Genomic DNA, 27,907 nt, shown 5'->3' on the forward strand with positions numbered 1-27,907 from the left:
AAAATGAACTTTTGGTGATAATGAGCAAAGGATGTACCCTCAAATCAATAAACATAATTATACACTCTAATCTTATGCAGACTGTAATTGTAAATAATATTTCACATTCAAGAAAATATCTGGAAAATGAATAGTAATCTGTAGGGGTTATAGCCTAACATTAGAATCTAAAATATGTGAAAACTTAAGCTCATTACACCCTGTTCAAATAATGATTTGTGTCTTATTTGCTCATATTAATATCCTAGCTGGCATATTTTGTACTTTCACTCCCATATGGACCCCATTGAAAACAAGATGGCCTATCTCAAGGGGCTGTCCTTAATGAAGTAGAAATTGCAACGTTACAACTCAGTGTGGTCTTAACGAGGGTAACACGGCTCAGCTTTTATCAATGTCTGTGATTGCTGGCTGGTCTATTTATGAAGGCTTGTTAACAAACACAGAAAATGGAGAAAAAAAGGAATGTCATCCAGTGTTTGCAGGACATCTCTCCTGCCTCCTCTGTTGGCCATTTTGTGCAGCTGCTTAGGGGAACTCCTAAGCCACTAAAAGTCCTCTTCCCTGCTCTTAGCAGATCTCGCCTTAGGAGCCCTTTTAAGCGCTAGGAATCTTGAGGAATAGCTTTTATAATAACTGGGATTTTCGTGTCACTTTTAGGGGAAATTCTAAGAAAACGTCATGACTCTGAGAATTTTCGTAGAATTTGTCCGCTAGGAGCCACTTTTTGCACAAAAATTCTTTAGGGATACGGGCCCTGGTCAGAGCCTGACTCCACCCCCTGGCAATATTTGAAAAATGCTAGAAAAGTGGGCAGTGCCCAGCGGAGATAGAGGGGACGAACCGTGAGCGGGAGGGCGTGCACCTGAGACCTGCTGTGTGGAAAAGCCCATTTCCACCTCTATTGCGTTGGAAAAGCAATTCCGTGTAAAATGCAGGTGTCACACTCACGGTCTTCCAGGCCAAGTGCATGCAACCACTGGCGCTAATTTCCAAGTCTGCTGGGAAGCTATGCAGTCCAGCAGTGCTGTTGCAACACTACACCTACTCTGTACTAAATACAGATAAATCTACGCTAGCTCATCCAAGGGCGCGGTGAGCTCGTACCAAGGGAGGGCGTGGTGAGCTGGAACCTGCTTACGTCACGTGCCACTGCGCCACCGCAACATCCAATAGGAAAATTAAACTGCAGTAGCCACCGTTCAACCTTAAGAGGGCAGCAGTCAGACGTTTTTACACCATATATTGTAGAATTAAATCACTTTATACCCAAATGTCAGAAAAGTTACTCGAATCAATGAACAGCACTAATAAAGCCCCAGTCTTACAGATCATTAACTAAAAAAAGTTGGTTTAGGGTTTAGTTACCCTTTAAAGAAAAAATCCTAGTAAAGAAAAAAGTAATTCAGAAAGCATCATAACCCTTAAAAGAGGTCTTAAAGGGATACTCCACCGTTTTTTCATATTAAACTATGTTATTCCCTTAACTAAAACGAGTTGATACATACCTCTCTCGTCTCAGTGTGTGCACTTAATCGCTCTAGCGCGCGGTGACACTTTGATAGCACTTAGCTTAGCCCAGTATATTCAATGGTATTTGGCAGCAATGAATTTAGAAGTGACCAAACACATCAACGTTTTCCCTATTTAAAAACAGTTACACGAGTAATTATACGACCACGTATGGTGACACAAAATAAAATTTTCTAAGCTTTTCTAAGCGGGTTAAAAAGGATAACTATAATGTATGGCGGAATAGCACTTATGGAAGTACTTCGACTCGGCGCAGTAAAAAGTCACGCCTGATCCTCTTTCCACTATTGACAGAAGTGAGAGGAAGAGGATCCGGCGTGACTTTTTACTGCGCCGAGTCGAAGTACTTCCAAAAGTGCTATTACGCCATACATTATAACAGAACTGTAATAACTAACAATTCCAATTGGAGAGCTCTTTAATTCAATTACAGAGCTCTGCAATTATACATATCTTTAATTAGTTTTTTACTAGTAACAATTCAATTAGAGATCTCTAATTAAAAATGAATGGAAGTCAATGGAGACATATGACTAGTAAGAATTGAATTGTAGAGCTCTCTAATTGAATTCTTACTAGTAAAAATGAAATTACGACGAGTAACGCTGGGTACAATTTAAGCTAAAACGGCTTGCCATAGATCTGGGTCTGTCAGAACCTTCTGTCAGCAGAGTGATCACACACACACACACACACACACACACACACACACACACACACACACGATTACAGCACTTCCAGAACCTCTTATGGTGTCGCAGTTCATTTCGTTTCCACTGGACATTCCCACCGCGCAGGCTCAAAACACTGCATTATGGATATAGCCGGCTTCCCTGGGGTTATTCAGTAATCGATGGAGCCCACATCCGAATTATTGCGCCGTCGGAAGACGAGGACGTTTATGTTAATAGAAAGAGGTGCCACAGCATACACGTTCAAGTTGTTTTCAGTGCAGATTATAGGATTGTAGACATTGTTGCAAAATGGCCCAGCACAACACATGATGCCAGGACACTGGCGGAGAGAGGCCTGAGACATCTGTTGGGGGACAGTGGTTATCCTGGTAGACCATGGCTCTTACCTCCGTCCTGACCAGGGGGCACAGCTAAATTACAACAGGTAACAGTGACAGCATACACTTAATGTGTGTGGACTTCACATTTAGAGAACAACAAATGTGTTGCAGTAGTATTTGTAGGCTACTCTACTTCCCATAAATAACCTACCATTGTGTTGTGAAAATATCAACTGAATTCTGTTCACTTTCATGAACTCACAAGAAAACACGAGCCGTAGTTGAGCAGGGCATTGGTCAACTGAAGAGGCGCTCTCACATTGTGCATGGAGAGGTGCGACTGGCGCCAGGAAAGGCCTGTGATGACAGCCTGTGCAGTGCTTCAGTACTTCTGTAAAGCTGGACATACTGCAGACCCTCCCACGGGCAATCGGGCTGATGAAGAGGAGGATGAAGAACACCCTCCACAAGTGGGAATCCTTACAGAGCCCAGTTTACTAATTTGCATTTCATGTAAGTTACAGTGAATGCAATATAAAAATCGTGACTGCACAGACACACCTCAGCCAACATTTTCATTAGAAAGATATTATTTGTTAGTTTTATTTTTGAGTAGCTCAATGTTTAGTTTGTAGTCCTCCTCCTGTAGATGGAGTCCTCTTCTCTGCTGCGTTAGGACATCCATCTCTGTCTCCAGTGTTCTGTGTCTATAGGGATGGTGTCGGAGCAGAAGGCATGTGTTCGGGCCGAGGGTCGCCCGTCTGCGATCTCCACTCCTCTGCTGAAGGCTCTGTGCTGCTCAAACATTTAATCTCTGTTATTTAAAATACATTTAGGCCAATTTGAGGTTTTTCAGTTCATAGAATGCCAGATAGAAATGTGAGAAATGGCCTTGCCTATGTTAAATAAAAATGTGTCTTTATATTGTGTTACTTGGCTGTTGGTTTATTGAAATGTCCATTTTTTGTAGTTGCACCCGCTGAATCACTGAGCTGTCTGCGCCCTCCTTCAAACCGGTGATACTTGTCTCTGAGTGACCAGAGATGTTGAGCACGGCTGCTTGGGACCGCTGTTTAGCAGGAACCCTATACTAAAAATCACTCCTTTATCCCTTCTTGGACAACCAACCAATCAGTCTTCAATAGATTGTGTCATATAGCAACGGGGTCAGCCCCGCCTCCTCACTAAGATGAAGGTGTTTGTCTTTTCCTCACTCAGAGTTGCTCTCAGATCGGTCCCGAATCGCTCTTAAGCTAAAAGTTTTTAAGCTAATTTAAGAGTTTTCTGAGAGGATTCTTAGAGTGAATACGGGCCCAGATCGCTAGGCTTTCTCAGAGGAGGGCTGTGCTAGAAATGTGTCCGTCTTGAACATAACCAGAATAATAAATCTCCATACTCTGGTGCACTGGAGGAGCGTCTGAGTGGTTTCCACAGATGTACCTTGACAGGCTGTAGGAAATCTCTGAAGGATCACGTCCTCATGTTCTGATATCAAAGATACGCCAAGTGCAACTCGTATGAAGTTCAATTGCCTTTGCAATATTTCGCATTTATATTTTTATTTTTTGCATTTTATTTTTGTATATATTTTATAGTTTTCACATGATTTGATATAATTGTATTGATTGGTTTGATACACAGACTATATCTGTTTGATTACTGTATTATGTTTAATAATTCATCTCTTCAGTTTAAACCATAAACGCTTGCCGTCCACTCAAGTGGACATCTGAAAATCTCTTTGAAAAATGTGTAAAAAAAATCAAATAAAAAATCTAATCTTGTTGTGTATGCCCTGAGAGCAATAAAACACATAGGGAAAAAATCCTGACTGAGGTTGTCATAATTCATGCCTGAAAGGGTTAAAAGATTTTATGTATTTTCATTTTAACCAAACAGAAATGATAATTTAGTTATTAATTAATTATTCATAATGAAGTACATTATTGTTTTTATGGTACATTATTATATATATATATATATATATTTTTTTTTTTTTATTATATTGTTTATTTATTTTTATTCTACTTAACTGTTATTCTAGCCAAGTAATAGTAAACTAAATTATGTTTATATTTTTTATTATTTTAAATTCAATTATTTCGGTTTTCTAATTTTTTTTTATTTTTTTTATTTCGGCTGTTTTGCATGAGTTGAGCACACGTGTGTTTTCGGCCAATCAGCGCGCGGTGCGGCGCGGACGTCAGCGGCGCATGCGGAAGTGAAGCGCGGATGTTCGCAGAGAGTTTCTTCACTCGGTGTCTGACTGACGCAGAGCTGTAAACATGACGGACCCCAGTAAACACGACATCACCACGGTCCTCAAGCGACTGCGCTCCCTTCCCACCAACAAGGTGAGTGTGTGTGTGTGTGTGTGTGTGTGTGTGTGGCCCCTGAGGGCTCACTGCGACTGCGGCGAGCTGAACACTGAACACTTCTGTGACACGTCGCATGTTTATGTGGAACATATGGCAGATGAAGTGCGTGTTTTTACACGCGTCATGGTGTCATTTAACCAGCTTCACTCGTGAACACACACCTGTACAGACGCAGACGGGGCGCTCTGGTGCTCTTGCGGACGTTTAAACGTGTTTTCAGGAAAACTAACTCAACTAAACAAAAAGTGTAAAAACATTGAAATGTTAGTTGACTGTGTGTACAAATGTTTCTGTCTCTAAATCAGCATGAATTTACAGCATTATAGCATCATTTGAAGTGTCACATCAGTCGTACTGGCTGTTATGAGCAGTATGTTGATTGTGTGTGTGTGTGTGTGTGTGTGTGTGTGTGTTGTGTGTGTGTGTGTGCAGATGTGCTTCGACTGCTCGCTGAAGAACCCCAGCTGGGCGAGCGTCACATACGGTGTGTTTCTCTGCATCGACTGCTCCGGGACACACCGCTCTCTGGGGGTTCACCTGTCCTTCATCAGGTACACACACACACACACACACACACCACTGTAAGGTCACATCACGGGACAAATACAACAGAAAAGACAGGAGTGAAATAACGCTGTGAGTGAGTCTAGTGTTCAGCAGTGATACACCGCTTGGCTGTTTTAAACAGCGATGACGTGTCTAGTGGGCGGGGCCTAGCTGCAGACAGGAAGTGACGGTTCTGAAGTTTTTATTTTTTTATTTTTTTTATATACATTTATTTAAACTTCAAACCATACAAAACACAAAGACATACCAAATAACAAACGACCATTTCACATTACACCTTCTTACAAAAAAAATCTGAGAAGGAATTAATCCTCCCTAACTAAAATGCATTAAACAACAGATATCTAAACAAAAAGGTTTGACCCTATCAGCTATAATGTATGTAAATTAATAAGCACATAAAACAAGAACAACTCAACCAAGGAAATATAGCTAAAAAATAAATAAGCAAACTTAAGAACAATTCAAATTCCCTAACATAGGGGTTTATATCAACTGATATTCTGATATAAGTGAGAAGAAGTTAATAGCAGGGACTGTATCAATTTTCTTTAAGGATTTACAAAATAAAGAAAAGTCATTTTTTAATGCATTCACATTTGGAAGAGATTTTGTGAAACGACATTTGTGGATATAGAATTTAACAAACAGTATAATATTATTTATCAAATATTCAACTTTTTTATTCTTCATTAAAAGTCCATATTTGATCCCATTCCAGGAAAAAAAATCTATTTGAATAGACTTAAAAATCAGCCAGTTATGTATTTCCTTCCACAAATTATGTACAATCTCACACTCAAAAAAAAAAGATGTTCTGTTGATTCCGACAATGATTTACAAAAATAACAATAACAACAATAACAATTCAAATTTGAATATTTTTTTGAATAAATTCTTGTGAAGGATAAATTTCATTTACCATTTTAAAATGGATTTCTTTAAATTTAGGAGGAATAGGAAATTTCACAAACTTAGTTCTAATTGATCTAATTTCTTGTTTGTTTAAGTTTTTAAAATAATATGTTCTTTTAGAGGACCCAGGATAGATCTCATCAATTAGCAATTTTCTCAGCAACCGGTGATTGCATTTTTTGTCACCAAAGTTTATACCATTGATCTTTGTTTTATGTAATCTCGGGTTCAGGGACTGATCCAAATTATTCCTTATTATATTAAAGGTGCCGTAGAATGGATTATTTTATTATTTTATAATGTTTCCTGGGGTGCCCTTATAATGTTAGTATGTTTTTTAGATCAAAATTTGTTATCCCTTTTCTAATATAATGGTGTTTATTTTTCCAAATAAAGTTAAAGATGAGAGTGTTTATTTCTTTTAGGTTTTTAATGGAAAGCGGTAATGAGTACGCTGGGTATATTAGTCTGGAGATAAGTTCAGTTTTTGTCAATAATGATCTTCCAAATAATGTTAGGTCTCTCTGCAACCAATTATTTAATATTTTTCTGGATTTTTCAATATAGGCTTCTGGATGTTCTTGTTGTTACTAGTTCTAGAGTCTTTGGAAACCCATATACTCAAATAACGAACCTCCTTTTTCACTGGGATGTTATACAACATAGTATCTGAACTGTCATGAATACTTAAAAGTTCGCATTTATTAAGATTAAGTGTTAGGCCTGAAGCCTGGGAGAATAAACTCATCCTCTGAAGAACGACAGGTATTTGATCCTTATATTTTAAAAACAGTGTCGTGTCATCCGCTAATTGACTGATAAGTATTTGTTTACCGTCTATATTAATGCCTTCAATTTCAGAGTTTTTTAACCAGATGGACAATAACTCAGCAACTATAATAAACAACAGTGGAGATAAACTACACCCTTGTCTTATCCCTCTACCAATGTTGAATCTTGGGGTTGTAGCCTCAGGGAGGGAAACACAACTACTAATATCTGTGTGTAACATTTTAATTATATCCAAAAAATATTCTCCAAATCCAAAGTATTGAAAGTAAGAAAGATCGCTTTTCTTTTGACAGAATCTTTTAAACCCCTTGCATTAAACGATGAACAAGAAATAACACTTTGTGGCAGCATTGAACACATAAAAAAACAGAAAAGAAGTCAGTTAAGGAGGTAAAAGCAATAACTGTGAACGTCCCATTTTTAGAAAAGTCTGTCCCCAGAATGTCCCCTTTTTTTCTTTCTTTTTTCATACTCAGCCCGCTCCTTTAGGTGTCACCTCGATGCGCTTGCCATTGATGTATCCATATGGACCTCGGAAACCTGCGGTTTTCCCTTCTTTTCTCGCTTGTTCAATCTTGGCCCACATCTCTTGCCTTGCCAGAAGGTCATCCTTAGTTAGATCCTCAGCAAACCGGACCCCCGCCTCCCTGCACGCCGCTGATAATTTCGTTCTTTTCCAGATGTCATCTCGGATATATATTACCTGTCGATGCCTGTTCTCTATCTTTCTTCCTACCCTGTGGACGATGTCCACCGCGTCCTCCATCTTATCAGCCGGGTCTGGGGCCAGGTTGACGGTATCGGCTCTGATGTTTTCATTTACATCTTCTTTTTTCCCTTTAATCCGAAGACTCCATCTTCTTTTGTACCTTTCTTGTTCCACCAGCCGTTCTTTCAGATCCCCCTTCTCTTTGAGGAGGGAGCCAACTTGTTGCTCCAAGGACTTGATTTTTGTTTTGCACACCTCTATGTCTTCTGAGTTAAGCTGTGTTGTTTTTGCACTATGTTGTCGTATTTGAGAGCTAATATCGTCCATGCGGTCGTTTAGCCGTTGTCCAAGTTGATTAATAGCTGCCAAAATGTCTTTCTTCAAAACATCACATGCACTTTCTTCAGGTGTATCTTTAGGCTTTTGTTCCTGTTGTTTTTTTTCTGGTGTATTTGTTGGGGTCAAGTCTTCTATTCCCCGCTTAGCAGAGGAATTAGCAAGCTCCGTTTGCATAGCATATTCATGCTCCGCCGCTCTTTCCGAACGTTTAGAAGAGAGGGATTTGACCGCAGGAGGGTTCTTGCCATTTTTCATCTTGTTCGCGGGTGAGTATACTACAGTCTCGGTATTAGAAAATGGAGATATCAATCTTACATGATAACTATTCCGGGACGGTGAGCAGCTTCAGTAGAACGCGACCACTTCCCTCGCCATTCCACCGGAAGTATGACGGTTCTGAAGTAGAAACGGAAGCTCGTTTCCGCCACGGAATATAAAAACAAAAATCAAAACGGCGAGTGAAGGTTTATATCACACAGTTGACTTTTTTTCTTGCACTTGTGTGAAATAAACGCGTGAGAAAAAAAAGTCAGAACTGTGAAAAATAAAAATGTTATATGATAAGTTTAGATATGGAGGACTAATACATTATGCCCTCTACGATCTGCATGTGTGAATAATTGTGGGAGCGGGTGTAGTAGGTCACATGATCACGGCACTGATTGGTCTGTCTCTCTGCAGGTCGACGGAGCTGGACTCCAACTGGTCCTGGTTCCAGCTGCGCTGCATGCAGGTCGGCGGCAACGCCAGCGCGGTGAGTGATGAAGATGACGATGACGATGAAGTCATGTGACTCTGATCTGACCGTGAGTGTGTGTGTGTGTGTGTTCTCCACAGAGTGCGTTCTTCAGTCAACACGGCTGCAGCGCCAGCGCCGCCAACATCAAATACAGCAGCAAGGCGGCGCTGCTGTACCGCGAGCGCATCAAGAGTCTGGCCACGCAAGCCACGCGCCAGCACGGCACTGAGGTGATGACGTCACTGATCAGCTGATCACCATTATGCCGATCAGTGTGACGAAGCTCATGTCTCTCTCTGTGTCTCTCTAGCTGTGGCTGGACAATCAGGCTCCGCTCTCGCCCTCGTCTCCCGGCGACAGACACGAGGACTTCTTCACGCAGCACATTCAGGTGATGATGATCAATCAGTCTATCAAGCCTCGCCTTGGCAACCGTTGTCGAGCGCCCTAGCAACTGATCCCATAGACTTCCATTCAAAGAGATCAAAGGGTTATCTTTAGATAGAAGTGTCATAAACATGAGGATGGGCTCGTTTGACTCGGGGCAGCCATTCACTTTAAACACTTCTTAGCAACGCCTTAGCAACCATTGCAGCTCCCTGGCAACCCAAAATTAAGGAGCGATATCTTCACACCTGAATGTCATAGAGGGATTGCGGTTGGTTTGTATCATTCATACTGACATGCAGCCTTTGGAGTTTCATTATCACTGGCAGCTGACAAGCCACTTCCTAGCAACCAAACAGAGTACCCTAGCAACCGTTTAGCAAGACCTATATCTCTGCATCAGAGCATCGTAGAGACATGGGGGTTGGATCTTTTGACTAATGCTAGCAAACAGGACTTCCAACATGCAACATATGCTAGCAGTCAATAGCTACATGCTAAAAGCAATTAGCTAAGTGCTAAAAGATGCTAAAATACTAACTACATGATAAAAACAAGTCTAAATGTGCTAGCATCATGCAAAATCATGTTAGCATGGTCTGGCTATGTGATAAAACATGCTAAGAAAATGTTAAAAACTCTATAAAAACTCCAACAACTGGGCAACTTCCCAGCAACACCCTATCAACCCTTCCAGAACACACTAGCAACACCCTATGAGCCACCCAGAACTCTTCCGCAGTGAGCAGGATGTTTCTGTATGAATGTGTGATGCTGCTCTCATGGATCTTTATATGTGTGTGTGTGTGTGTGTGTGTGTGTTTAGCTGCCCATGCTGAAGGAGGGACACCAGCTGAACACCAGCCAGCAGCAGGACTCCGTCCAGGACAGGAATAATAACGGTACGATGATGATGATGATGGTGTGTTCTGGTGTTTCAGATATACAGTATATGTTCTGTTGTTTGGTTTGTCTGGACGCTGTTGGTGTTTGATGGGTGCAGGTGCCGGTGCTGGTGCTGGTCCCGGTGCTGGTGAGGAGGGTCCCAGTGTGGAGCAGCTCAGCACATCTCCCTCTTCATCTTCATCAGGTGACGCTCTCACCCCTCAGACAGACACGTACTGCTGAAATCATCATCATCATATTCATAACTCATAACCCTCTCTTACAGAGCTGCCCTCTCTGATCAAGAAGAAACCCGCCGCCACCTCCGGCAGGAAAACCGTGAGTTTCTCACTGGCAGACACGGTCCTTCACTGGTATTATTCCTCACAGCAGTGAGCCATGTGACGTAGAGCAGGAAGTGATGTCATACCGAAGGGCATAAGCTCAGTTCAGGGTGTTGAACGACATCAAAAACAGTCATTTTCACCATGACAAATATTTAGAAACACAACAAGTGATTGATCATAAAGAGGCAGTAATCAGGAGAGGAGCTAGTAATGCCCAGATTCAGACGTCGCTCATCCTCGTCTGGTGTGTGTGTGTGTGTGTGTGTGTGTGTCAGGTGGGCGGCAGGAAGGCGGGTCTGGGCGCACAGAAGGTCAGCAGTCAGAGCTTCAGCACGCAGCAGAAGCGAGCTCAGGCCGTGGACAGACTCCAGGAGGAGATGAAGAGCAGCGACACCGAGCCTCAACACCTGAGGTCAGCATCTCAGCCACGCAAGAAAACGCTATACGTGTATACGTTTCATGATTTTAATTAGACATGCTTTTTGGTTGCTAATATTTTATTTAGAGTCCAGAAAATTTTAAATGAAAAAGTAAAATCTAAGTGAAAAAAAAGGAGGAATTTGTGAAAAAACTAAAGGGAATTTTATTGGGCCTTAAGTTTTTTTGTGTTTTGTTTAACTTTTAATAAATTAAGTTCAATTTTTCAAGTTGCTAGACATGCTTTTGATTACTAATAATTAATTTAAATCATTTCAAATCACTCTCCAGAAAAATGAAAGCGAAAACAACAGAATCCAGAAATCTAAACTGAAAAAAATCTGAATTTTTGAAGAAGTGTAAGAAGTGTATTAGACAGTGGTGATGGGGAGCGAGTGCTCAGCCTTCTCTGTGTGTGTGTGTGTGTGTGTGTGTGTGTGTGTGTGTGTGTGTGTGTGTGTGTGTGTGTGTGTGTGTGTGTGTGTGTGTGTGCTCTCTCAGAGGATCGTCCTTGAGCCACTCGTTTGACAGTCTGGAGCTGCAGAGGAGTGCGAAGAGGGACGAGCAGCAGATGAGTCGCATGGACGGCAAGAGGAAGGAGCAAGCGGAGCGACTCGGCATGGGCTTCGGTGCTCGCAGGTGTGTGTGTGTGTGTGTCAGTGTGTGTCACTGCTGAGATACCAGTGCGTGTGTCACTGCTGAGATACCAGTGTGTGTCAGTGTCTCACGACTTGCTGTGTTTGGCCAATGAGATGTCAGTGTGGGCGGGGCTGTGTTTGGCCAATGAGCTGTCGGTGTGGGCGGGGCTGTGTTTGGCCAATGAGCTGTCAGTGTGGGCGGGGCTAAGCCGCGGTGTCTCCCTGTGTTGCAGCGGCCTGTCTCACTCGGTGACGGAGGACCTGCGGATCATCCAGCAAGAGGCTCCAGCTCTGAGCTCCTCCAGCAGAAGAGCTCATGACGAGGACGAGGACAAGCGCTTCTCCTCCAGGTGACGCCTCGCTGCTGATCTCTGAGAGCGGTGTGTGTGTGTGTGTGCTCTTGTTCATGAGTGTGTCCTGCCTCTTCCCGTAGGCTCCCGGACGAGGAGTCCTCAGACCCGTTCTTCTTTCAGCAGGCTGACATGGACCAGGACACGGAGAGGTCAGTTCCTGTGCTCTTAAACAGTCCTGTGTCGCTCCTGTGCTCCGCCTCAGTCCCAGCATGCCGTGCGCTGAACGCAGTGTGGTTGTGTTCTCCCACAGGGCCGTGGTGAGGAGGACGACGGAGCCGCAGTGTGTCTCTGACGACGCCCAGAGGAAGTTCGCCAACGCCAAGGCCATTTCATCCGACATGTTCTTCGGCAAGCAGGACTACTCTGAGGTGACGCCTGCGCTCGAGCGCTTCAGGTGACGTGTGCTGAGCTCTGTGGTGTTAAACGCCTGCGTTTCTCCTGTTTCAGTACGAGGTGCGGGCGCGACTGGAGAACTACTCGGGCAGTTCAGCCATCAGCTCCGCGGATCTGTTCGATGAGCAGAAGAAATCAGCAGGTGCGTGCCTCCACTCGCAGATCAGCCGTGCTTTACACACTATCACAGTTGACTATTCTTGTGTTTTTATGGAATATTGCAGTGTTTACTATAAACGATTTATCGGCGCACATCTTTATTTTGTTAAATCCATGTGTATCCAAGTAACTTGATATTCTGCTCAAGTATAAAGGTGCGTTCATTGGGCCGTAAGTGGACTTCACAGGGTATTTCTCCATCTTAAGTGAGATCCCAATCCGAAGGGAGCGAACATGTTCAGTTCGAAGGGCACTGAAAACGGCGTAGGGAATAAGGAAACATAGATACATCACTTAACAGGAAGTGGAGAGAGAAAATCACCCATCTGTCATTGCGCATCGCGTCACCAGTCTGAGCTAACCAGAGCAGAGCCATTAGAAGAGATTTAAACGGTTTAAACAGTAAACACACAAGTTTACGTATGTCGAATGGAGCACACCTTAAGTGTCGTTCGTTCTGCTTGTGCGACTAAATCTGCCATCAAACCTTCAGTGATGAACCGTAATAAATCTAAACATGGATCTGGAATCTCAATTGCGACTGTGGTTGCTGAATAAACACACTTAGGTTTCCTCTGTGTGAAATTACAATCTTTTTTTCCTGTTGTTTTAATTGAAAGATGTATATCATATTTTAATTGGAGGAATTATTTATTTATTTTTTTCATATGTGCATGTTACATAATAAAACCTAACATGTTACCACAGTAATATTTAATATCCATATCTAATATGGAGCTTTTATTCATGTTCGGCTGAAAGTAACTTTTTTTTCGTAAAATTGTGAGTTTATATCTTCTATATTTTCTCTTCTATTTTTCGCTTGATGTTAATTGCATTGTGTGTGTTGCGTTGGAATATGTCGCAGCACGTTTAAGACCATTAAAAATCGTGACTCATATTTAGGGCAAATAAATGAAATAATGGAGTGTCTCTTTACAGTAATTGCAAATATCTCCCCTTATTTACACTGACTCCGCCCACCAGTGTCTGAGTGAGCCGGAGAAACGACAGCAGAAACCTGTCTGATAACAGTAGCAGTGGCGTGGAGAGCAGAGAGGTTCATGCTAGCGTTTAGCGTGAACTCTTACAAACTCTCTCTTCTCCCTTTCTCCATCACACATCAGCTCAGAGAGGAGTTTATTACAAATAAAAGTGAAGAAAATATTAGGAAAGTGAAAATGAAGTGCCTAATGGGTGTGTAATAGTGGGGATTTAGTGTTTATCGTGTAGTGGAGGGATTTAGGGGACAGTAATGTCCCAATAAAGCATGATTTTAATAAATATATTCATGTACACTGAATATGTTGTTATCGCATACTGTTTTATAATATACAATAGTATTTTGCACTAAGTATAAAGAGCATCTAACAACTATTTACTCTTAGTACAAAGACAAATAGCCGCTGCCATTAAATAAACTGGATTGACATTATGATTGGCTGCTGTTTTGCCCAGTGACTCGGCTTGAATGGATGTGATGTTGTTTGTGGTTGTGTCCCAGTGTCCGGCGGCTCGTCCCGCTTGAGTAACATGATGCCCTCTGTGCCGGACATGATGCAGCTGAAGAGTGGCGTTCGGTCGGTGGCGGGAAAGCTGTCGGGCATGGCCAGCGGAGTCGTGTCCTCTATACAGGTCAGCTTCTGCCTCTGCTGAACCCGTTCACCCGTGTGGACGCGCGCGACTAACCTCTGTGTGTTCCTGCAGGATCGCTACGGCACATGAGCGTCGCTGGAGCCGCCGCCGCAGACACTACGACACTGAGGGAAGGAGCTCATTATCAGGCCATCGCTTTGGCCTGTTTTCTTCTGTTTCTGCTTTAGTCGGCCGGCATTTGGTGCGTTTGATGGGGATTCTGTGTGGCGTTTGGGACATGTGCGCTTTAGGGACCAAATATCATCTGTAATTGAAGTGAAATATTTGCACTCGTTTACTTTTGCACTATTCTGAGATGTAAACTCGCAGTTCTTCAGCTGTTTCCTACAGTAATGCAGGGGTAACTGTGGACTGATCACGAGGAGGATATCGAGAGTGGCGGATGTGATGATGTTCTGCTCATAGAAGGGCTTTATGTGCTGTGTAATATAGAGATGATGATGATGATGATGATGAAGACACTACCAATGATCTGATGTGACAATCGTTTACCTGAGGCCTTATTTAATCTCATTGCCATATATATGTTCTTGTTTTTTTTGTGTTTTTTTTGTCATTTATTAACATTTATCAAACATGAAGGTGGTTGATTTATCTGGAAAACTGGTTTAATTTAATAAAGGACTGATTTGATGAATAACGTGTTTCTTCTGGTCATTCATTTTTCATTTTAGAAAGAGAATTTAAAAGATTTTTCTAAAAGATTTTTTTTTTTTTTTTTACTTTTTTTTTTTATAATACAGAACCAAAAAAGGGAAAAACCTTTCTTTGATTCACAGGAAAGGAAATCCACAACAGAAAAATGCTTGATTTTACCAACGTGCTCAATGCATGAACTCTGCGTGCATATTTAAAGTAGTGTTTTTGCAGTGTGTACTTTCTTCTTAACACCTTTAACCTTATTATTTGGTAATTATTTTGTTAGGTGAAGTAAGTTGACTCTGGCCCAAATTATAAGCATTAAAAATGGATAAAATCTGATCAGAAGACTTCTCTGTGGTCAGTTCTTGTTTCAAAGTTTTAAAACAGTGTAAATCAAAGCTTCGGTAGGCAGTTTCATTAATCAAGTAAATTTCTTTTAAAGGGCACCTATTATGCAAAAATTCACTTTTGCATGCTGTTTGGACATAAATGTGTGTTGGCAGTGTGTGTACACAACCACCCTACGACCTGTGTCCAGAATGCAGCTTTAGTGACGTCACTGCAGCACAGGCCCCGCCCACGAGTGATGACAGACACATAGCCCCGCCCTGTTCGAGTTCACAGCGAGTTGAGCACGTGATCCGCCATCGCTGCACTGAAGAGGATGATGATGATGTCTACCAGGCGTGGTAGGTGTTGCGTGGCTGGATGTAATAATCCATACAGCTCTCTCTATATACTCCCGAAATCTGAGCCGCTGAAGACGAGGTGGATTAATTTTGTTTTTGAAGACAATGCTCCCTCAACTGTATCAAGATTCGTTTATGTCTGCTCGAATCATTTTACACCGGACAGCTTTGTGAACAGGGCTCAGTATAAAGCAGGCTTTGCCAAAAAGTTGCTCCTGAAGGACGCAGCGGTGCCAACTGTCCGTGATCCAGCGACACATCTGGAAGTAAGTATTACGCGTTCGCCTTTGAGTTTGTCAAGTTCATACAACATGTGAGACTTGTAAAGTTTGTGATCGCACCATGAGTCCAGCTGTGTTGTTATGTTTGTATCGCGCTGATAGTGCACTCTTTATGTGTAAAGGACAGCACATCAGGACAGAGCAGCCGAACCAGAGATGTTGCTTGCCAGACGGACGCAGAACCGCTGACCAAGTCTGTTTGTACTCAGTTACCAATGAAGAGGTTTCATGTCGGGAGTTCAGGTATGTTTATGTATCACATGATAGCCTACTGCTACAGAGCACCTATAACTAGTGTTGTTACACACGTGTCACATAACAGTAACACACAACTACTTTGTACATTGCAGGTGTCCAGACGACAGATACATTTTCGGACATTGACAGTTTGCCACCAGCATCTGGTTTAATATATAGGACCTCTACTACACCTATAAAGTGGCCATCAAAGAGACCTCGTGTGGAGCTGGAGGAAGAGGATGATGAAGAAACCCTGATGGACACATCATCTGTAGTAGCACCTGAAGATTATACATCTGATCCAGCAGAGACGGACACAGCAGACATGTCGTAAGTTTCAGAACAGGGGTGTCAAACTTTTATTATTAAACTGATAGGCTATTATAATTAAATTGCCATGCAACAATTTCATAGCGTATAACCAACGCGCTGTGAGGATAATAAAATATTACATAAAAGCTTACTTCTTAATTGTCTAAAACATTCAGGTCGATTACAATGAATTATATAGCCTACATATAATTAATTATTAACAGTCTATAATATGTCCGAACACTGCAATAATTCATCAATGAAAATAAAAAACAGCTTTATTTAAAAAACATTGTTTAACAAATTAATAGAAGAGGCAAAGTGTACATCGCAGGTGGCTTGGAAGACGTGGGTAATAATGGTTAATCCATTTTGCAACACGAACTGGTGGTAAGCAACAGTAATTTGTAGCTAGTTTGATCTACAGAACTTAAAGATCTCCCTTTTTTCGTTTTTTTATTTATTTTATTTTATTTTATTTTTTTTTCTTGCTGCAGATGAAACCTCTGTTTTTCGCGCAGGCGCAGTGAGGGAAAACCACTGAGTTTAGGGCAATCGGTTCGTAGCTCTGCTTCAACTGTGCGATATAGCAACCGAAATTTCTAACATGCCAGAAATTCATCCGACTTTCTGAAATCCGACATCCGAAAGACAAACGACGCACGACAAAGGTGAAAATCGGCCTGGCCCGACACGAAAAAGAGTCGCACGAGTCAGAATTCGGCTTAAAATCGGACGAAAATCTCACAGTGTATTAAGGCTCATTAAAAAAGTTCAACTGTTGCCTTTGGCTTGCTCAGTTGGGGATATTTGGGGATATTTAATTTAATTAATCAATCAACGATACTATTGATCAGCATTACCAAACGTGGACGTTCCACTAGAAACAAACATTGATGTATTGTTTTAATTTAATACTGTGAAGCTGCTGCTTACTTGTGAAAAGCACTTTATAAATAAACTTGACTTGACTTGACTTGACTTAACTATGCCTGTTGACCCTTCTGGAACTGAGTTTAACACCTCTGGTTCAGAATTTTTTAAATTATTATTATTATTATATTTTGTTATTTTTGTATTTAATATTTGTTAACCAATACGAGTTTTTGTTTCTTAGTGCTCAAGCATCTTGTCCCATTCATAAAACCAGAAAATACATAATATATGAAGATTGCATAATGGAGCTGTTTGAGGTGTGCCCGGTTTGCAAGCGGAGCTGTTCTGTGCGCTCTCAAAGAGTCGGGACTTTCATACGAGTTGAGCAACTCTGCAAGAACTGCCAGTATTCACGCAGATGGAGCAGCCAGCCGGTTCTGGGCAGCACTCCAGCTGGGAACCTCCACGTCTCCGCGGCAGTATATCTTTGTGGGGCTTCTTTCTACAAATTCGAAAAGGTAAATGAAATATGAAGTTTTTAATAACACTTTACCATGTTACAATTTATTATTTAAAACTAATATTGTGCTACATAATCTTGGCCGCTTTTTGTGTCACCAGATATGCTCTACAATGAATCTGCAGCTTTTCAAGTATGACACCTTTCGGCGGCATTCCCGACTGTACGTTGAGCCAGCTATAGTGCACAAGTGGACGCACTGGCAAAATGAGACGCTGGATCGCCTGAGTGAAAGGGAAAGGGTCGTCGTTGGAGGTGACATGAGGGCTGACTCACCAGGTACATAGTTGTAAATAAGAAGGATACATGGGTATTTTCCGGATCATGAAGCATAACATGCATAGTAGTTATAGGCAGGGCTGGAAATGGGGGGGGGATGCGGGGGGACAGAGTGTGGGGAGTGAATTTCAAGGGGGGGCGGCGTTCCAGTTGAAAGAAAAAAAAATGCTTATATATAGGCTATATATATATTTATTTATATTTTTGTGGACATTGTAACGATTACTATATTTTATCTACAATATAATAGCTACATAAATGTAGCACAATATATGATAATAAAAACTTAGAGGGATATTGATATTTATCAATGGCATTCTGTAAAATTGCCTGCACTATGTCGTCTTTTGTTATTGGCCAATGCCTGCAGACAGCAGCCAATGGAAATGCTTCTCTATCAGGGCGTGTCTTTCTCACTGCTCATCACAGAACTTCAAAACAGACCGCTTGAGGTAAATGAATAATCTTGGATGATGAACTGTAATATTGTTCGAAAATCTGAATAGAAACCGTTACTTTAACAGATGTCATAAAAGAAACTTTCGTATGTGTAAGCTGTATTAACGTAGCTGAAATGATCCGGTCTAAAATAATAAAAAAATGGCCATCTTAAAGTTAACCGGTTGTTTTGTTAAAAAAGAGCTTTTCGGATTTCGAAATCAAATTTCCGTTAGTGAAAAAAAAAAAAAAAAAAGTAATAAAAACTCAGTGAGTGTTTTAGCGCAATTTTCTCACGTCATGGGATCACAACACTAAGAGATAGTAAATCTTTTCCTGGATTTTTTTTGTGCGTTCCCGAGATTAGACCTTCCTTAACATAATGCCGAAAACCCGAAGTCTCTAGGTGGTCTGGTTGAGGAGGAGATAGAAGTGCAAGATTGGTGCTCACAGACGCACAGAACAGAAATCATGAGTTAACAAGCGCAGTTTGTCCGGTGGAAAATTGCGCTAAAAACAGTAACAGATCCAGAAACGCACACTGTAGGCTAATTCAGAAATACATGCGTGAGACGCACAAAACGCACACAATTGGCGACACATGCTGGTCAAAACTGTAAATGTAATACAGGCCAATCATGTAATGATGATACCTTTTACAAACCAACTGCAAATGTGTTTAACAGTTACAAAGTGAAATCTATTAAATACAATCTACTGGTAATGTAATACTGTACGGATAAATAAGAACAGTCTATAATGTTTGTTTATTAATTGTAGGGGTTTTCAAGCTAATGTGTTATTTTAGTTATTGATTAATAGGCATTTAAGGGAATAAAGAAAAAAAGAAAAAAGTTTTTTGGCTAATTGTAGCCTTGTTGTGAGGTAATCAATTTAGGCTAAACTCTCTGTAAATAATATTTTATTTAAATAATACCCCCTCCTCAAAATCACACACAGAAAAGAATGGTGAAGCTGCTCTCTCTTACATGATGTGTTAAAATAGATAAATCAGCTACATCAAAAACAAAATTGTATTGATATAATAATGATTTTTAGAAATGTCTAAACTTAAATCTAAAAGAGATAAAACACATTGAGTAATCCTCTGGAGCCATATAGTGGTTGTAGGTAAAAGTCTTTGATCATAAAAGTTTTTGTTTTGGCAAATAAATAATAAAAATACCATAAATCCCCATAAAAGACTGAGTGGCAGAATTTGTTTGGAAAACACATCTAAAAAGGGAAAGAGCTTTACGATTGACTGCACAATTAGATTTAACAACAAATCTGAAGTATATTTTTTACAGAATGGCGAAAGCTACGCAAATGGATCACTGCAATTCATAGAAACAATATCATTTTGAAACAATATGGGTATTTAGGGGTAAATTCATACCCTACAGTATATATTGTATTCAATTAAATATTGACATTGTATAATTCTGCATAATTGGATGTTTTAAATAAACACTGACAAAAAACTAGCAGGAGTTTATTACTGCGATCATTATGCTGTTGCATATCATCAACCTTTTGTTACTTGGCACTTTATAGTCACAATGGCACTGTATGACTGATGCATCGGTTTCAATTCAGATTTTTCCTCTTATTCAACTTGTTGACAAATTTAAATATCTAATATTCTGATTAAATATCTGTAAATAAATGTATTTTGTTCTTCAAATACAATGACATTCACAAACTGACAGTTTGCCACGCTTATTTTTATTGATAATAATAAAATTAAAAAACGACAGAAAGATAGAGAAGAGTTTGAAGGAGATAGTCAGTTCGACAGGATGAAAAGAACATTATTAAATTACTTTGGACCACCTGTCAAAAAAGCTACGACTGAAAAGGCAGAGGGTGGAAAAAAAGGACAAGAATGAGGAGGAAAATGATCAGAATAACAAAATTTTCAGAACAGCATATATGATTTGCAAAAACCAGCAGCCCTTTAGCCTAATGGAGGACTTAGTTGATCTCCAGGAAGCCAATGGTATTACACTGGGAGGTGTGCTTCAGTCCAGAAAAAGCTGTGGGGACATATGTGAGTTTATCGGAGAAGAAATGAGAAAAAAACTGGTGACACACATCACTGAAAATGATTCAAAAATAGGAGTGCTTATTGATGAGGCAACTACAGCAAGCCATCTGACTGTGTTAATTGTCTGTCTTAGATGTGCGATTGGCTCAAACCCACCCACAACTGTAATATTTGAAGTACTTGCTTTAACCTCAACAACAGCAAAGTCCATTACAAGTTCACTTTTGCAGTGTCTGCAACAGCACTTTCCAGAGGAGTTTCTCAAACGCAACTGGATCTCTTTCACCTCAGATGGTGCATCGTGTATCTGGAGTCTCTACCCAGCTGAAACACCTTTACCCTGATCTTATTGTGTGGCACTGTTGTAACCACAGGTTGGCACTTGCAGTTGACTGCGATACCATCAAGGAAAATGGGGAAATCAACCACTTCCAAGCATTTATGGATAAGTTGTATTCCCTCTATCATGCATCTCCCAAAAATGAGCGAGCGCTACATCACAATGCAGAAGAGCTCTCTGTCATCTTTCTCACCATTGGTGGAGTTCTTGGGGTCAGATGGGTAGCCTCAAGCGAACGCACTCTCAGAGCAGTGTGGCAGCTGTTTCCTGCCTTGCATGAGCACTTTCAGAGAGCAGCCCAAGATCCTCGCAGAGATGGACGTGAACAAGCACTTGCAGCTAGACTTACTGCAACAGCCTTTGTCAGGAACCTTGGAGTAATGAGAGATGCTCTAATAGAGTTATCAGAGCTGTCACTCATGTTGCAGAGTAACACCAGAGAATGTCTAATAAGGCGAGAAGTTTCACTCTCACTACACTTCCGGCTTCTGAACTGGTTGCAGTTCCACTCTGGCTCCACATGAGGGCGCTCACAGGACGAGTGCAGGATGAATGGAGGTCTATGGCGCTATACCCCTCAAAATCCACTTTTCTCAGGATATAATTTTTTGTCTAGTAATTTGAGTGTTGTATTCGAAAGGAGATGCAAAGAAATTACACATTGCTGGGTGTTAGATTATTTAGAGTCACTTATTTGCTTTAAAAAGTCTTTTAAAGTGTCAATGACGTCATACACATCGTACGACCAGAGATACTGCTTTACGGCAATCCTTCAGTCGCTTTGGTGCTTTCGCGCTCTGCACTTTCTTTTCTCTCGAGGCATCGACAACACAGCTGACACAGGTAAACACGTGCTAGAAGAGTTTTTGTTTTGTTTGTTTCTGGCCCCGCTTCGGATGCCACGATGCCATCAAGCGGTATCTCTGGTCGTAATCAGTTCTTCACTGACCAATCAGCGTTCATTAGCAGAATGCTAGCGTGTTATGGGCAACAATAACTCAACCTGTAAGAAATCAAAAGGACATAAGAACTCGTTCATTCAACTTTCGACCTATAACCCATGTTGAACTTGCAAAACCTACAATCAAATCTGAGATTTCTCAACGGCAATCGGGTGAAAGAGACTAATTTAGCCGTCTAGCCCCATAGACTCCCATTCATTCTGCACTCATGGGCGATCGCCCCCAGTGGAGCTCTGGTGGATCTACAACCACAATTTGGTACAATAGGACTTAATAGGGAGTGGCCAGGCTCTCCGTAGATGGGCTCTGGTAACACCATCACTCTTCCTCTGGCTCACTCATTGGTCTGTCAGAAGGTGAAGGTGTTCCAGGGTGTGGCACTTCATCCAGGGAGAATTGTAGATGTTGCCATACATGCTCAAAAGTTTTACGACAGTCTGGCATTTTCTCTTAGGAAAAGACTAATGACAACAACATCAGCCTCTAAAATGCCACATGTTGGGTCTTCTACTCATGTCTCTGAATATGATGCCATATTGTCATCCTGCAGGACCATCTACCCAAGATACTGGCCTGATGATTACGATATTCTGTATGGCGAAGCAGAGGTGGTTTCGATGTGCAAGAGGTTGCACCTCCCTAATGGTTTCAGGGAGTACAAGGAGAGTGGTGGAAAAGCAGTCCCAGAGGATTTGAGGCCACTTGTCACTGCACTGGAATCAGTTGCTGTGTCCACTGCTGAATGTGAGAGAGGATTTAGGTCTATGAACACCACCCTTACTCCATTTAGGAGCTCTCTTGGGATTGGTAGACTGAGCAGCATCCTTTTCCTGAGCCGCAGTGGGCCACCGTTGGCACAGTTTGAGCCCATGAGCTATGTGACGTTGAGGACGACAGAGTGCTGACCACTTAGCCTGTAGGAAGAGAGAGAAGGGGAACGTGAAGGAGGAAAAGGCCATCTGGTCACTCTTTTAATTGGTAATTCTAAGTTCAACAAAGTAAATGGAAAGTAAAATGTGAATTTAAATAGCATATGTCTTTGTTATTCTTTAGATAGCTGGTTGCTGTAGCCTGTGGTGGTGACAACCTGTTCAATAACATTAACATATCATTTTACCATATTATAAATATCTATGTTTGAGCAGATATCCACAACCACCGTATTTAACAGTAAACACTGGTCTAAACATTATAATATTCACCATAGAGTAAACACACGTACTAGCCTACTTTTATATCGTGCTGTTTTATTATCGAACATATAAAAACATCCTCGTGTCGTACATATACATTTAGCATTAGGCTTCATGTTTTTACTCATATCACATTTCATAACGTACATTTTAGTCTGGCACCAGTTTAACTAGTAACTACAATGTAGTTTATGCAACAATAACATGCTACTATTATGAGTGTCTTACCTTAAAAATCGTTCTCATAAATACTCAAATCGTGTTCTTCTGAGGTAAATCCAAGTTAAACAGCACAGCACATTGAGCACAAACACAGTCTTCCAAACTCGAGGAAAAACAGGAATACGGTACTTGTTTTTGAGGTAATGAGTCCATAAACAGCTCTGCGTTCCTCCACGTGGATCATTTGCATGTCAATCGCTCGTGCGCGCGTGGTCACATTAGAGTTAATTAGCTCGGACTGGAGAAACTGTACATGTCGTTGCTTTCATATGGATTACTTAAACAGAGAATATTTGTTTTTTTATATGGTTAACATCATTTAAATATGAAGACTTTGTAAAGACAGATGTTTCATGCCACAGTGACGAGCATTCGCGGAGTTACAGATCATTTTCTGTCGCATTTCAGAATGAACTTCACTTTGAGAGAGACGGGACAACGCATCACGTTTATTTATATTTTATTTTACGAAAAACACAACGTTTTGTTTTTATTATTTGCAATAGCCGACCCCAGGGGTTAAATGAAACATAAAATAAATAATTTATATAATTTAGTTATTATAGATTATAAATTATAAAGGTTTTTAAACATCTGAAAGGTCATCTAAAGACAGATATTTTTTTATTTTTTTATTTTTTAAATAGAGTCCAGTGAATTTTGCCCATTTCCACCACTGGTTATAGGTAGTATCTAACTGAATTCAATGCACTCGTGGTAATAATGCTTTGTGAAATATTACTTTCAAAGGCCACTCTGCAAAGTTTGGAAGCTATACATTGATGGACCTTCAGACCAACACCGTTGTGGACACACAGCTGGTTCAGGTGGGAGAGAAGACACATCAGTATTTAAAAAAATTACATTTTGAGAAGTTTAAAACTTCTGGTTTGTCTAAGATGACTGTTTCGTTCCCTACTTGTCTGTTTCAGAGTAATGAAGTGGGAGGAAGCTGCCACATGGAAAAAGAAGGATTACAGAGGAGCCTTGCCCTGTTGGAAGCTCGTGGTGTTACTCTGGAGTGTGTTGTAACTGACCGCCACCCACAAATACAAAAGTACCTCAGAGAACGCAACATCAACCAGTTTTATGATGTGTGGCACATCGAAAAAGGTTTTATTCATTATAAATCGTACAAATTCAATAACATAGATTTATAAGTGGGTATAATATGAAAATTAAGAAATTGTGACAGTTTATAGGCATATCACAAATATTTAGTACTGCTAAACTGTGAACATCACTGTATTTACTAAAATGCTTGTCTATATTTTTATTTACAGGGATTGCGAGGAAACTTGAAAACATTTCCAAGATGAAAGACTGTGAAAAATTACGGAAATGGCAGAGAAGCATTAAAAACCACATTTACTGGACTGCATCATCTTCAACCACTGGACCAGAAAGAGTGGCCAAATGGAAATCGATTCTGAATCATGTCAGGAACGTACACACTCATGAGGATCCACACTTTCCTGCTTGTCTACATCCTCTAAAGGGAAGCAGAGACAGAAACAAGTGGCTTGTTGCCGGTATGATACTGTAAAAAAATATTATTTTTATGCAACACGACAAAAAAAAAAAAAAATGGACTGTTAGTCAAAGTATAAATAACCTAAAATTAAAGTTATTAGTTGTAATTAATGCAATTTTTGTATCATTTCTCATAGGAACTCAGGCATTCTACAAGCTGGAGAAAGTGATGACAAACACGCGGATTTTGAAGGACGTCACCAAACTAAGTCCACATCACCAGACTTCATCTTTGGAGTCGTTTCATAGCGTCATTCTACGCTTTGCCCCAAAAAATGTGGCGTTCCCATTTCTTGGAATGTTGTGCAGGTAATTGAACTGCTGTTAAAATAACTTTACATCACTGTATAGGCTATTTTCCTGAATTGTGTCTGTGCACTTGCAGACTGTACCTGGCTGCATTTCATTACAATGAAAATGCTGGTCGTGCACAAGCAACATCATCAACAGGACATCCACTATTCAAAGTGAACTTTCCAAAGGCCAGGAAAGGACAATGCACGATCAAACAAGTGAAGACACCACCAACATTCAGTAAGTTACTTTAAATTTTGAAATATGAAATATAAATTAACAGTGTTATTGCAAGTTTTCCTGAAAGTTAGGGTAAAATACTTTATCTACAAATAAATTTTGTTTTATTGCACAGAGTACCTAGATGACCTGCAGGACCTAATATTTGAGCATGTTTTTGTTGACCCCGCTCCATACATGGATGAGGTACTTAAGATACCCATACCACCAGACCTTTGTGCGGAGTGTGAGCGGCCAGACAAGGAGGAGGTCATCTCCACCATGGTGTCCAGATTCAATCATCAGCTGGTAGGAAACCAACATATCTGCCCTGATCATCTGCCCTGATCATCTGGAAACTCACGGCGAATCCTCATCACGACACGTACCCGACGGCCAAGGAAACCCCAGCACCAGTTCACAAAGGAGCGATATGCCAGAAACCTGTAACGACTAAAACACAGGCACATGTTAAATGTACAGATAATAATTTATTTTTCAGCAATGTCTTTTTGTTTTATAGCACAGCCTATGCTTCATTTTGTGCTTTTTTATAATTCTATAGAGCTGTTGACAAGCACAATCTAAGACTCCTGAAGTTATTTCTTACTATTGTATATAAAATGTCAAATATTCTCTAGTTTGTTTACAGTATGTATTGGTTTTGAAGAATCTGAGATGAATTCATGAAGGAATCCCTTCTTTCTCTTTTAATTATGACATTATACATGCTGTTTTTCATGATTTTTCCCTCTGTAAAATAAGGTGTTGGCAACAGCTAGGTATCGACGTTGCTCCTCGTCAAGTCAACGTAATGTCATTGCTAAATTGGACTAATTTGGATCGTCATTCTTAAGGGAATTTTTAAGGTTTTGGGTAGGGGAAAAATTGAATGAAGTATGCAATAAGGACTGCAATCTTGTATTATTCCTTACCCTGTTTTGGTGTAAATAAAGTCGAGTAGTTGATTCCATCGACTCCAAATAACCTGGAATCAAACACCGCTATGGTCAAACGAAGCCTGATCATTGAAACATACACAACTGAGATTATTCAATAAACCCTGCTTATTCTTTATTATCATTATACTGTCTCCTGCTTTCTGCTCTTCACTGGCTTTCTCAGGCCAGAGGAGTGAGTGCTAGCAAGTGAAACCTGCGTTTCTCGAGTTTCGCCACGACTTGAGGAGGAATGATGTGCGTGGAGGGAGAGAGAGGAAACCACAGACTAGACTTTACATACATATATATATATACCCTTGTCATTGGCCGACCAGAATTTGGTTTTCGGAGATAATATCCCTCCTCGACGGCTCTCCCTGAGCGATTCAGAACAGTAGACACCTTCTGTCTCGGGACAATATTTCATCCTTGGGCCGAGCTCTGGAACCTTCACGTTTGGCCCCTGAGGGGGACCAGCTGATGAATGCTGGTCTTCCAGCTGATGTCCTGCAGACTATTCTGAGTGTTAGGGCTACCTCTGCAAAAAGAATAGTTTCTGGCCCGCGCCCGCGCCAGATTATTCTGATAGCTGCTGGTTCTGAAATAGATCTGTCATGACAGTAGCAGTTACAATCACTTCGTCTTTAGTGATTTCGCCTTCAAAATAAAAGTACGAGAATGTTGTTGCAGCAATGCTTTATTGTGAGATGAATTGAGAGCTTTTAATTTGAAAAGTTCTGAAAGACATTCAAAAGAGTCTGTGGATCGCTACGTTGCAGATAAGACACACCGGCTTTGCATTCACAAAACTAGGTAGGATGAACACATAGTTGGCTTTCCACTCTTCTTTGTATGCGCTATTTTCGCTGTCAACTTTCCTCTTTAGACTCTTTGATGGTGCCATTTTCTCTCACCAGCTAGATTAAGTGTTAACATCACCCTGCACACGACGCAATAGCGAACCTCCAGCATGCAAACTATAAAAAAAAATGCAGTTTAGTACGTAAGGATGCCAAGGAATCATTATGAGCTACGTCAAACAAATGTATTATTACAATAAGTTAGGCTCCACTGTGTAACAAGCAAATTAAAATGATACACATTTATTATTCACAATATGAAAAGAGGAAATAAAACATAGTTCGTTAAGAGCACGACTCAAACATGCCTGGCTTATTCAAGTTATTTTCAAGTTAAGAGTTATTTTTATCCATTCCGCATCTTCCACATTTGTGTGTTTTGTCTGTGTTGCAAGTTGGTGAACGAAGATACTTTGCCAGGTTATGTGTCACTACTGCGTTATTAATTTATCCAGTGTAAAACCACACAAATGTGGCTTTTTGTTAATGACTGTCCTACTACAGGATTTAACACAGACTGTTACAGTGTCTTTTGTAACTGGTAGTGAGCTGTTACTCTGTCACAGGCAGTTCTAGCTGCATTTTTCATCAATTCATTTCTTAAATTATCCTTTGACTATGTTCTGGCCCGCCATCTAGTGGCGAAATTTTTTTTGGCCCAAACTTACTTGCTGACCCCTGCATTACACTTTGAGGTGTCCAGACACTTCCAGTGCAGAGGCGTTGGTATTCTCGTTAGAGAAGCATTGAGTAGCTTTTGAAAGGGTATGTCTCGGATTGATTGACTGTAACCC

At 40.7% G+C, this 27,907-nt stretch overlaps 2 protein-coding genes and 1 long non-coding RNA gene across 3 annotated transcripts; all 3 read left to right on the top strand.

Moving 5' to 3' along the window:
* Positions 1–4,700: 4,700 nt before the first annotated feature.
* arfgap3 (ADP-ribosylation factor GTPase activating protein 3) lies at positions 4,701–14,852 on the top strand. Its single transcript, XM_079869136.1, has 16 exons — positions 4,701–4,902; positions 5,359–5,477; positions 8,930–9,002; positions 9,086–9,217; positions 9,298–9,378; positions 10,201–10,276; positions 10,378–10,464; positions 10,546–10,598; positions 10,882–11,018; positions 11,525–11,662; positions 11,895–12,011; positions 12,095–12,163; positions 12,265–12,382; positions 12,462–12,549; positions 14,071–14,201; positions 14,274–14,852. Exons 1-16 carry the CDS (start codon positions 4,834–4,836, stop codon positions 14,289–14,291), a joined length of 1,506 nt encoding a protein of 501 aa, XP_079725262.1. The 5' UTR covers positions 4,701–4,833; the 3' UTR covers positions 14,292–14,852.
* A 684-nt stretch (positions 14,853–15,536) lies between these two features.
* LOC307157308 lies at positions 15,537–16,350 on the top strand. The gene is made up of 3 exons (XR_013820928.1): positions 15,537–15,819; positions 15,957–16,077; positions 16,185–16,350. It is a non-coding gene; the product is annotated as an uncharacterized lncRNA (long non-coding RNA).
* Positions 16,351–17,564: 1,214 nt separating this feature from the next.
* LOC307157608 (uncharacterized protein) lies at positions 17,565–25,660 on the top strand (the record flags this gene model as incomplete). The annotated part of the gene is made up of 8 exons (XM_079869537.1): positions 17,565–17,780; positions 17,884–18,061; positions 24,017–24,093; positions 24,199–24,379; positions 24,550–24,798; positions 24,937–25,108; positions 25,185–25,333; positions 25,449–25,660. 8 exons carry the CDS (start codon positions 17,565–17,567, stop codon positions 25,658–25,660), a joined length of 1,434 nt encoding a protein of 477 aa, XP_079725663.1.
* Positions 25,661–27,907: the final 2,247 nt, after the last annotated feature.

Source organism: Squalius cephalus (assembly GCF_949319135.1).
Source record: "Squalius cephalus genome assembly, chromosome: 4".
NCBI classification, from domain to species: Eukaryota; Metazoa; Chordata; class Actinopteri; order Cypriniformes; family Leuciscidae; genus Squalius; species Squalius cephalus.